Source organism: Epinephelus lanceolatus, chromosome 18 (assembly GCF_041903045.1).
Source record: "Epinephelus lanceolatus isolate andai-2023 chromosome 18, ASM4190304v1, whole genome shotgun sequence".
NCBI classification, from domain to species: Eukaryota; Metazoa; Chordata; class Actinopteri; order Perciformes; family Serranidae; genus Epinephelus; species Epinephelus lanceolatus.
In genome coordinates, this window is record NC_135751.1 from 43070325 (window position 1) to 43082576 (window position 12252).

General features: G+C 43.0%; 1 protein-coding gene across 2 annotated transcripts; it reads right to left on the reverse strand.

Moving 5' to 3' along the window:
- Window positions 1–406: 406 nt before the first annotated feature.
- On the reverse strand, window positions 407–4444 carry LOC117268619 (lectin-like). Of its 2 annotated transcripts, XM_078161637.1 has the most exons (5): window positions 4143–4440; window positions 2735–2982; window positions 2497–2631; window positions 1990–2098; window positions 407–676 (listed from the first exon to the last, which is right to left on the reverse strand). In XM_078161637.1, the coding sequence occupies exons 3-5, from the start codon at window positions 2593–2595 to the stop codon at window positions 609–611; spliced, it is 276 nt and encodes a 91-aa protein (XP_078017763.1). In that variant the 5' UTR covers window positions 2596–2631; window positions 2735–2982; window positions 4143–4440; the 3' UTR covers window positions 407–608. The 2 variants fall into 2 exon arrangements, with proteins under 2 accessions (XP_078017763.1, XP_078017762.1); XM_078161636.1 differs by having other exon boundaries at window positions 2497–2982; window positions 4143–4444.
- Between the last annotated feature and the right edge of the window lie 7808 nt (window positions 4445–12252).

Below are 12252 nucleotides of genomic sequence, written 5' to 3' on the forward strand. Positions count from 1 at the left end.
CAGTGTCTTCGGCTGCCTCAGTCATGTGATTCACATGTTGTAGTGGTCCCTCCAGACTCACTTGAGTCCCACCTGGAGTCAAAAAGGAACCAGACTGGACCGAGTCATTTTTGAATCCTGCAGATTCCAGCGGTCCTGAATGAGTCACACGTCAGTACGTGAACTTGGTGAAGTAAGTAAAACTGTCTCCTCACTAATATGTGCAGCGTCTCCTCTGTGTGCACACAGACAGATGATGATATTTCTGTCACCTGAACATTAAACACACAGATTATTGAAAGTCTGTAACTTATAAAAAACCTCGTAAGGTCTGAAACCTTCGATCACATGACCACACTGACAGATGAATCGTGATTTAAAACACAAAGTGTCAAACAATGTAGAAATAATTTAATATAGAAACGACTTTGACTGACGGCCTGTAAGTTCCACTTTATTTCCAAATAATCTTCTAAAGTGTTTCCTTTAATGAATCATATCATTCTTTTTCTTCACTTCTTACAGCGATGTCACAGTGATGTCACAGACAGAGGCGAGAACATTGTGACTGACACACACTGATCCACCTGCTGCTCAGGTGAACAAACATCCTGTGATGAAGGTGATGATCAGGACCTCCTGGCACACACGTAGTACTTCCTTCCTGAGCAGACGGCGTTGTTCCAGAGTCCCCACTCTGAAAGACACAGACACACAAAACATGGCGTCCACAACATCAGCAAGAGCTGCTTTCACTGACTTCCTGTAACTGACAGACATGGTGTGATTATAATGACGACAGAGACCAGTGAAGATGTTCATCACGACTTTACAGAGTCCACAGTGACATCATCAAACTCTGACACGTTCTCATCCCAAGTGGTCACATATCTGCGCTCCGACAATGGACTTAATTTTTTAATTTAATTTTATTTACTTTATTAATCCCCCTGAAGGGAAATTCAGTTTTTTCACACCGTTGTCATCACACACACGCCCCCAGCAGTTGGGGGGTTCGGTGCCTTGCTCAAGGGCACCTCAGCAGTGCCCAGGAGGTGAACTGGCAACTCTCCAGCCACCAGTCCACACTCCATATTTGGACCGGATTGGGGACTCGAACAGGCGACCCTCCAGTTCCCAACCCAAGTCCCTATGGACTGAGCTACTGCCGCCCACTACGTCAAAACATGTGCTGTCCGTGTATCAGACTGCTGTGACAGGTGCTGCCCGGCCAGCTGGAGGCGTGTCATACCAGTGTGACAGGTAACCTTTGGTGTCGGTGTGTGACGCTGTAATCACTGACAAAGCAGCGACAGCATTTTTGACAACTTTGAAATGAGAACAGGCTGCACCCCACCCACCAGTCCACCCAGTGGTTGTATGACTCCGCCCACCAGTCCACCCTGTGGTTGTATGACCCCGCCCACCAGTCCACCCTGTGGTTGTATGACTCCGCCCACCAGTCCACCCAGTGGTTGTATGACCCCGCCCACCAGTCCACCCTGTGGTTGTATGACTCCGCCCACCAGCCAACCCTGTGGTTGTATGACCCCGCCCACCAGTCCACCCTGTGGTTGTATGACTCCACCCACCAGTCCACCCTGTGGTTGTATGACTCCGCCCACCAGCCAACCCTGTGGTTGTATGACCCCGCCCACCAGTCCACCCTGTGGTTGTATGACTCCGCCCACCAGTCCACCCTGTGGTTGTATGACTCCTCCCACCAGTCCACCCTGTGGTTGTATGACTCCGCCCACCAGTCCACCCTGTGGTTGTATGACTCCGCCCACCAGTCCACCCTGTGGTTGTATGACTCCGCCCACCAGTCCACCCTGTGGTTGTATGACTCCGCCCACCAGTCCACCCTGTGGTTGTATGACTCCTCCCACCAGTCCACCCTGTGGTTGTATGACTCCGCCCACCAGTCCACCCTGTGGTTGTATGACTCCGCCCACCAGTCCACCCTGTGGTTGTATGACTCCTCCCACCAGTCCACCCTGTGGTACTTACGTTTGTAGTTCATCTCCACACACTCCTCTCCTGACACCATGTCCAGCTGCATAAAGCCCCACCTCGCAAAGTGAAACGGCGTGTTGTCAGTCCACTGAAAGCTGTGCCACTGAAGAGAGACAACCAACAGTTAGACCTCCTCCACACATCGTCACATGTCATCAGACCTGTCTGCACAGCACCATGTCCGAGCCAGAGAAACGTCTGATTGTCTCTCTGTTACAGCAGAAAAAAATTCTGGCTTGTTTTTGTTTCTTTAAACCAATCACAGTCGTGATTAATTTAAATTAATTAGATTCGTTCCCTCCATGAAAACATTAAACTGTTCAGAATAATGTCTGGTTGTATTTTTATGTTTACTTCATTTAATCTTTAGTCTGAATTCACTGCAGCGTGTTTCCTCATTGATTTTAATATCATCCATCCATCCATCCATCCATCCATCATCCATCCATCATCCATCCATCCATCATCCATCCATCATCCATCCATCCATCTGTTCCTCACCAGATATTTGCTCCGCCCACCGATCCAGAAATGGTCTTTGTGTGTGTTTGCTCTGAAGGCCAAACACAGCACCTGGCTGTACTCCACAGAGTTGTGCATGGACACCAGGTGACCTCTCAGACGGCGGCAGTTATTCTGGAACCAGCAGAGACGTGAACACAGTCAGTGCTCAGTCAGGGGTCTGCACCCAGTGTGTGTATTCTGATGTGTGTGTGTGTGTGTGTATGTGTATCATCACATCTGCGTCTCTAAACGTTCTCGGAGTCCAGAAGTATTTAGCACAGCAGTAAACGTCGATCTGGAACCATCCATCACCACACGCGTGTGCTGGATAACGTGTTTGACAGTTGTGACAAATCCGCCCTGTGACATCATCTGTGGGGAACCAGTGACTTTAACGTGTCAGGTTTTGGTCTCTGCTTCCTGAACGTGAACCAGAACCAGGAGCAGAGTGACGGCTGCTGCCGCCGCAGGACGCATGGCTCACTGAGGACGGTAACATATGTCAGGGTGAAATCATGAATCACAACTTATCATCATTTCATATTTAGAAGATGAAGGTGTGAAATGTTTTGTTAACGGGAGTCTTTTTGAGGCGGCGTCATTATTCACTCAAACATCAGTGACATCAGTTGTTTATCCATCTTCCCTCTCGTACAGACACACGTGTTCTCAGCATGACATCACATCAGGGGCGTGGCATATCATCTCCATAATATCTGTATCATTTTAAAACCCTTGTGTTCCCCTTCAAAAAAGTTACATCCATGACCCTTCAAGTGGACAAAAATGTCCATTTTCTAGAAACTTTTGTAGTGTCCAACAAAAAGTCACAGGGGGGTGATTTTTGTCAAGGGGGGGTAATTTTGGGTTAAATTTGAAAATCCCAACTTTCAGCATGAAAATCCATTATTTGAACCTGTAATGCATATTTATCCTATCCATGACCCTTCAAAATGTCCACCTGTCATTTAGCCATTTGTTATTGTTGCTGACACCAAATCACCCCCCTGTGACCTTTTAATTTGTCTGTGAGGGAGTTTTGAATTTTGGAAATGGACAAAAATGTCCAGAGGTAATGATGTGAACAATATTTGCAATGTTTGGACTTGCTGACATATTGATGTCATACTGTTGCCCACGGCAACAACAAACAAACATGGCTGAAAGTGAAACGATGATGAACTCTGCTGCATTTTAGGACCATCTCCCACTCTGACATCACATCCTGTGTTGTACTTCAGTTATCCCTTGATTTATTTATCTGTCAGCACATTTAGCCTCGTCATCATCCAGTGAATTTTCCTACTGATTAAATCATCTGACATTTTAGTTTTCAGTGTTTTCTGATATTTGCCATGACGAACGCTCTCTGTCTCCATCCTGATTCAGGCTGATGAACACATGATCACCAGGGACAGACAATAGTCCAAGACTTTCACACTTAACAGTGACAAAGTTTGATATGTTGCATTTTATAATTAAACCAAACCCAATCAGCCCACAGTCTGGTACACACTCCTCTGGTACAGACTCATCTGGTACAGAGTCCTCTGTCAGAGTCATCTGGCACAGACTCGTCTGGTACAGATTCGTTTGGTGATGGTCGTATTCTGTTATCAGTTAACAGAAAAACCAGAACTCACCTGTGATGTCGTGTTTCCTCGTTCCTCCTCCGTGTGAGTGAGAACGGTGTCCGTCTCTTTTATATCCTCCTCCTGTGTTTACCTGTCAGTCTGAACTCTGACGATATTTAAATATTGTTTCTTCCAACATAAAGATGAAACACAAACAGAGTTCGGTACATAGCTCAGAGCATGTGAAAGAAACCATGTGTGTCAACAGTTTTCCAAACTCAGGAGGCGACCTGCCGTCAGCTGATGGTCAGAGAGACGTCTGAGCTGCGGTCTGATCCCGAGGCTGTTGGTTTATGACCAGTTCAAACCTGTTCCAGGATCAGGTCTGGATCTTGCCTCCACAATATCTCAAGAACACAAACAAACATTCACCTGCCTGTCAAACACCATCAACCCAGAAACCTTCTCCAGTCTGGACTGAGTGGAGTCCTGTGGGGTGAAGCTGTGAAGTCCGGTGGCCGCTGGCTGTGAGTGGAGCTAGCTGCTAACAACCCCCGCTGCAACTAACAAACTCCACAAATCCATTCAGCAGCTCCACCATCCACAGTCAGACACACACAGCTGATTATTTACTGCTGAGTTACAGCTCACAACTCGCGCCAACCCAAACATCCTGGTACAGACTATTTACTGGAGTTTACAGCCTGTCGCTCATCAGGCATCTCAAGATCATTACCAGCACGGCTGTTCCTGTCCTTACAGTGCAGTACTGTGTATCAATTCAATCAATTTTATTTATAAAGCCCAATATCACAAATCACAATTTGCCTCACAGGGCTTTACAGCATACGACATCCCTCTGTCCTTATGACCCTCACAGCTGATCAGGAAAAACTCCCCAAAAAACCCTTTAACGGGGAAAAAAAACGGTAGAAACCTCAGGAAGAGCAACTGAGGAGGGATCACCTATCTAACCTCAAACACAGCTGTAAAACCTAATATACAGTACAGGCCAAAAGTTTGGACACACCTTCTCATTCAATGCGTTTTCTTTATTTTCATGACTATTTACATTGTAGATTCTCACTGAAGGCATCAAAACTATGAATGAACACATGTGGAGTTATGTACTTAACAAAAAAAGGTGAAATAACTGAAAACATGTTTTATATTCTAGTTTCTTCAAAATAGCCACCCTTTGCTCTGATTACTGCTTTGCACACTCTTGGCATTCTCTCCATGAGCTTCAAGAGGTAGTCACCTGAAATGGTTTCCACTTCACAGGTGTGCCTTATCAGGGTTAATTAGTGGAATTTCTTGCTTTATCAATGGGGTTGGGACCATCAGTTGTGTTGTGCAGAAGTCAGGTTAATACACAGCCGACAGCCCTATTGGACAACTGTTAAAATTCATATTATGGCAAGAACCAATCAGCTAACTAAAGAAAAACGAGTGGCCATCATTACTTTAAGAAATGAAGCTCAGTCAGTCCGGAAAATTGCAAAAACTTTAAATGTGTCCCCAAGTGGAGTCGCAAAAACCATCAAGCGCTACAACCAAACTGGCACACATGAGGACCGACCCAGGAAAGGAAGACCAAGAGTCACCTCTGTTTCTGAGGATAAGTTCATCCGAGTCACCAGCCTCAGAAATCGCAAGTTAACAGCAGCTCAGATCAGAGACCAGATGAATGCCACACAGAGTTCTAGCAGCAGACCCATCTCTAGAACAACTGTTAAGAGGAGACTGCGCCAATCAGGCCTTCATGGTCAAATAGCTGCTAGGAAACCACTGCTAAGGAGAGGCAACAAGCAGAAGAGATTTGTTTGGGCCAAGAAACACAAGGAATGGACATTAGACCAGTGGAAATCTGTGCTTTGGTCTGATGAGTCCAAATTTGAGATCTTTGGTTCCAACCGCCGTGTCTTTGTGAGACGCAGAAAAGGTGAACGGATGGATTCCACATGCCTGGTTCCCACTGTGAAGCATGGAGGAGGAGGTGTGATGGTGTGGGGGTGTTTTGCTGGTGACACTGTTGGGGATTTATTCAAAATTGAAGGCACACTGAACCAGCATGGCTACCACAGCATCCTGCAGCGACATGCCATCCCATCCAGTTTGCGTTTAGTTGGACGATCATTTATTTTTCAACAGGACAATGACCCCAAACACACCTCCAGGCTGTGTAAGGGCTATTTGACCAAGAAGGAGAGTGATGGAGTGCTGCGGCAGATGACCTGGCCTCCACAGTCACCGGACCTGAACCCAATCCAGATGGTTTGGGGTGAGCTGGACCGCAGAGTGAAGGCAAAGGGGCCAACAAGTGCTAAACACCTCTGGGAACTCCTTCAAGACTGTTGGAAAACCATTTCAGGTGACTACCTCTTGAAGCTCATGGAGAGAATGCCAAGAGTGTGCAAAGCAGTAATCAGAGCAAAGGGTGGCTATTTTGAAGAAACTAGAATATAAAACATGTTTTCAGTTATTTCACCTTTTTTTGTTAAGTACATAACTCCACATGTGTTCATTCATAGTTTTGATGCCTTCAGTGAGAATCTACAATGTAAATAGTCATGAAAATAAAGAAAACGCATTGAATGAGAAGGTGTGTCCAAACTTTTGGCCTGTACTGTATATTTAGATTGCTTCTCCCCAATTTCCCTTCAAGAATTGACCGCAGTGATTTCTTCATCTAAATCATCAACATGTCTCTTAGACCCCATCCCAACTAGGCTACTTAAGGAGGTCTTTCCTTTAGTTAACACTCATATATTAGATATGATCAATATATCCTTATTAACAGGCTATGTACCACAGTCTTTTAAGGTAGCTGTAATTAAACCTCTACTAAAAAAGCCCACCCTGGATCCAGAGGTGTTAGCCAACTATAGACCAATATCTAATCTTCCCTTTCTGTCAAAGATCCTTGAGAAAGTAGTCACAGACCAGCTGTGTGATTTTCTCCATGATAATAATTTATTTGAGGAATTTCAGTCAGGATTTAGAGTGCATCATAGCACTGAGACAGCACTAGTTAAAATTACAAATGACCTTCTGATTGCTTCAGACAAAGGACTCGTCTCTGTTCTTGTTTTATTAGATCTTAGTGCGGCGTTTGACACAATTGACCATCAAATTCTACTGCAGAGACTGGATCACTTAATTGGCCTAAAAGGTTCAGCACTAAGCTGGTTTAAATCTTATTTATCTGATCGTTTTCAGTTTGTTGACGTTCATAATGAATCATCCTTACGTACTAAAGTTTGTTTTGGAGTTCCGCAAGGTTCTGTGCTCGGACCAATCCTATTTATTCTATATATGCTTCCTTTAGGTAACATCATTAGAAATCACTCTATAAATTTCCATTGTTATGCGGATGATACACAGTTGTATTTATCGATGAAGCCAGAAGAAAGTAATCAATTAACTAAACTCCATAACTGCCTTAAAGACATAAAAACCTGGATGAGCACCAATTTCCTGATGTTAAATTCAGACAAAACTGAAGTTATTGTTCTTGGCCCCAAACAACTCAGAGACTCTTCATCTGATGACATAGTTTCTCTAGATGGCATTGCTCTGGCCTCTAGCACTACCGTAAGAAACCTCGGAGTAATATTTGATCAAGATTTGTCTTTTAATTCTCATTTAAAACAAACCTCACGGACTGCATTTTTTCATCTGCATAATATTGCGAAAATTAGGCCTATAACAGAAAACACAACAACAAATCAAAACACACAACAACAAATCAAAAAACACAACAACAAATCAGAAAACACAACAACAAATCAAAAAACAACAACAAATCAAAAAACACAACAGCAAATCAGAAAACACAACAACAAATCAAAACACACAACAACAAATCAAAAAATACAACAACAAATTACTAAACACAACAACAAATCAGAAAACACAACAACAAAACAGAAAACACAACAACAAAACAGAAAACACAACAGCAAATCAGAAAACACAACAACAAATCAAAAAACACAACAACAAATTACTAAACACAACAACAAATCAGAAAACACAACAACAAAACAGAAAACACAACAACAAATCAGAAAACACAACAACAAAACAGAAAACACAACAACAAAACAGAAAACACAACAACAAAACAGAAAACACAACAGCAAATCAGAAAACACAACAACAAATTACTAAACACAACAACAAATCAGAAAACACAACAACAAAACAGAAAACACAACAGCAAATCAGAAAACACAACAGCAAATCAGAAAACACAACAACAAATCAGAAAACACAACAACAAATTACTAAACACAACAACAAAACAGAAAACACAACAGCAAATCAGAAAACACAACAACAAATTACTAAACACAACAACAAAACAGAAAACACAACAACAAAACAGAAAACACAACAGCAAATCAGACAACACAACAACAAATTACTAAACACAACAACAAATCAGAAAACACAACAGCAAAACAGAAAACACAACGGCAAATTAGAAAACACAACAACAACTCAGAAAATCAATCAACCAATCAATCAATTTTATTTATAAAGCCCAATATCACAAATCACAATTTGCCTCACAGGGCTTTACAGCATACAACATCCCTCTGTCCTTATGACCCTCACAGCTGATCAGGAAAAACTCCCCAAAAAACCCTTTAACGGGGAAAAAACAGTAGAAACCTCAGGAAGAGCAACTGAGGAGGGATCCCTCTTCCAGGATGGACAGACGTGCAATAGATGTCGTACAGAACAGATCAGCATAATAAATTAACAGTAATCCGTATGACACAATGAGACAGAGAGAGAGAGAGAGAGAGAGAGAGAGAGAGAGAGAGAGAAGGAGAGAAGGTGCCCGGTGTATTATAGGGGGGTCCTCCGGCAGACTAGGCCTAAGTCAGCCTAACTAGGGGCTGGTACAGGGCAAGCCTGAGCCAGCCCTAACTATAAGCTTTATCAAAGAGGAAAGTCTTAAGTCTAGTCTTAAATGTGGAGACGGTGTCTGCCTCCCGGACCGTAACAGGAAGATGATTCCACAGGAGAGGAGTCTGATAGCTGAAGGCTCTGGCTCCTGATCTACTTTTGGAGACTTTAGGGACCACGAGTAACCCTGCGTTCTCAGAGCGCAGTGTTCTGGTGGGATAATATGGCACTATGAGCTCTCTAAGATATGACGGAGCTTGACCATTTAGAGCTTTATAAGTTAACAGTAGGATTTTAAATTCAATTCTGGATTTTACAGGGAGCCAGTGCAGAGAAGCTAAAACAGGAGAAATATGATCTCGTTTCTTAGTTCCTGTTAGTACACGAGCTGCTGCATTCTGAATTAGCTGGAGAGTTTTTAAGGACTTACTAGAGCTACCTGATAATAGAGAGTTACAGTAATCCAGCCTTGAGGTAACAAAAGCGTGGACCAACTTTTCTGCATCTTTTCGGGTCAGGATAGGCCTAATTTTCACAATATTACGCAGATGAAAAAATGCAGTCCGTGAGGTTTGTTTTAAATGAGAATTAAAAGACAAATCTTGATCAAATATTACTCCGAGGTTTCTTACGGTAGTGCTAGAGGCCAGAGCAATGCCATCTAGAGAAACTATGTCATCAGATAAAGAGTCTCTGAGTTGTTTGGGGCCAAGAACAATAACTTCAGTTTTGTCTGAATTTAACATCAGGAAATTGGTGCTCATCCAGGTTTTTATGTCTTTAAGGCAGTTATGGAGTTTAGTTAATTGATTACTTTCTTCTGGCTTCATCGATAAATACAACTGTGTATCATCCGCATAACAATTTTACAGAGTGATTTCTAATGATGTTACCTAAAGGAAGCATATATAGAGTAAATAGGATTGGTCCGAGCACAGAACCTTGCGGAACTCCAAAACAAACTTTGGTACGTAAGGATGATTCATTATGAACGTCAACAAACTGAAAACGATCAGATAAATAAGATTTAAACCAGCTTAGTGCTGAACCTTTTAGGCCAATTAAGTGATCCAGTCTCTGCAGTAGAATTTGATGGTCAATTGTGTCAAACGCCGCACTAAGATCTAATAAAACAAGAACAGAGACGAGTCCTTTGTCTGAAGCAATCAGAAGGTCATTTGTAATTTTAACTAGTGCTGTCTCAGTGCTATGATGCACTCTAAATCCTGACTGAAATTCCTCAAATAAATTATTATCCTGGAGAAAATCACACAGCTGGTCTGTGACTACTTTCTCAAGGATCTTTGACATAAAGGGAAGATTAGATATTGGTCTATAGTTGGCTAACACCTCTGGATCCAGGGTGGGCTTTTTTAGTAGAGGTTTAATTACAGCTACCTTAAAAGACTGTGGTACATAGCCTGTTAATAAGGATATATTGATCATATCTAATATATGAGTGTTAACTAAAGGAAAGACCTCCTTAAGTAGCCTAGTTGGGATGGGGTCTAAGAGACACGTTGATGATTTAGATGAAGAAATCACTGCGGTCAATTCTTGAAGAGAAATTGGGGAGAAGCAATCTAAATATATATTAGGTCTTACAGCTGTGTTTGAGGTTAGATAGGTACTATCTGAGGACAAGAGGTCATGAATTTTGCCTCTAATAGTTAGAATTTTGTCCATAAAAAAGCTCATAAAATCATTACTGCTAAGGGCTAAAGGAATACAAGGCTCAATAGAGCTTTGACTCTCAGTCAGCCTGGCTACAGTGCTGAAAAGAAACCTGGGGTTGTTCTTGTTTTCTTCTATTAATACTGAGTAATAGTTTGCTCTGGCATTGCGGAGGCCCCTCTTATAAGTTTTGAGACTGTCTGTCCAGATTAAATGAGATTCTTCCAGTTTGGTTAGTCAGGTTTACATTTTCAATTTGATGCCAGAGAAGATAAATTGCCTTAAAACTGAGGGGAACATGAATGGTCACAGTGAAACAGGAAGTCAGTCAAACTTCAGGGAGATCAATAAAGTGATTGTGAATCAGTTTCAGCTTCTTTGGGTCAAATCAAAGAGACAAACAGGAAATGGTTTTACATGTGGTGTCCACAGACAGTTGCTCTCTCCTTATCCTTCCTGACTGATTCTTCTCTAGTTTGGTCTTCTGCTAGTGTCCTTGGCACTACTGGTAGCATGAGGCCGCACCTGCAGCCCAATCAGGTTGATACCAGATACCAGGAGACCGGCCGTTACACCAGGAGAGCTGCACAGGGCCGTAGAAGGGCATCAACACAGCAGCAGGACCGCTATCTGCTCCTTTGTGTGAGGAGAAACAGGAGGAGCACTGCCAGAGCCCTACAACATGACCTCCAGCAGGCTACTGGTGTGCATGTTTCTGACCACACTGTCAGAAACAGGCTCCATGAGGGTGGCATGAGGGCCCCACGTCCTCTAGTGGGACCTGTGCTCACAGCCCAGCACCGTGCAGCTCCATCATTCACCAGAGAACACCAGAACTGGCAGGTCCACCATTGGTGCCCCGTTCTCTTCACAGATGAGAGCAAGTTCACACTGAGCACATGTGACAGGCGTGAAAGAGTCTGGAGATGCCGTGGTGAACATTATGCTGCCTGTGACATCATCCAGCATGACTGGTTTGGTGGTGGGTCAGTGATGGTCTGGGGAGGCAGATCCTGTGAGGGTCCTAAGGACAGAGGGATGTCGTATGCTGTAAAGCCCTGTGAGGCAAATTGTGATTTGTGATATTGGGCTTTATAACTAAAACTGAATTAAACTGAATTGTCTTTGTGTTTTTCAAAAGGTCATTAAGCAGCAGTCTGTGGAGGACATGTGTGCTGTGTGCCACACCTGCTCAGTGATATAAACCAGGTGGTTTACAGGAACTGAGAGCTGGTTTATAACAGTCCAAAGGTCTGTGTGGACTTCTGTCACACATGCAAAACAAATATAACCAGATGAATTACTTAGATAACAACTCGTTCTAGAAGATGTTTCTGTTTTAATATCAGTCATATAACCCTCAGCTCACCTGTCATTAACTTGTCTGGTGTCAGGTGAGAATATCTTCATCAGAGCTCTGCTCAAACACTTAAAATGACCTATGTTAGTGTTTCCCTTGCAGTGACCTCTCATTCTATGTGTGATGCAACATAAAGTCAACAAGTGCTAATGAGCTAATTTGCTGGTAGAGATTAGCTTGTTGTGTTTGGTGATGTGTTTGTTATGAAATAAGATACCTTTT

Excerpts from the sequence above, each read along its gene's own strand:
- LOC117268619 (XM_078161636.1), bottom strand. The coding sequence starts at position 2,595 with ATGCACAACTCTGTGGAGTACAGCCAGGTGCTGTGTTTGGCCTTCAGA. Across the intron at positions 2,099-2,496 it reads GTGGGCGGAGCAAATATCTG|TGGCACAGCTTTCAGTGGAC; the intron begins GTGAGGAACAGA and ends GTCTCTCTTCAG. Across the intron at positions 677-1,989 it reads TGTGGAGATGAACTACAAAC|AGTGGGGACTCTGGAACAAC; the intron begins GTAAGTACCACA and ends TGTGTCTTTCAG.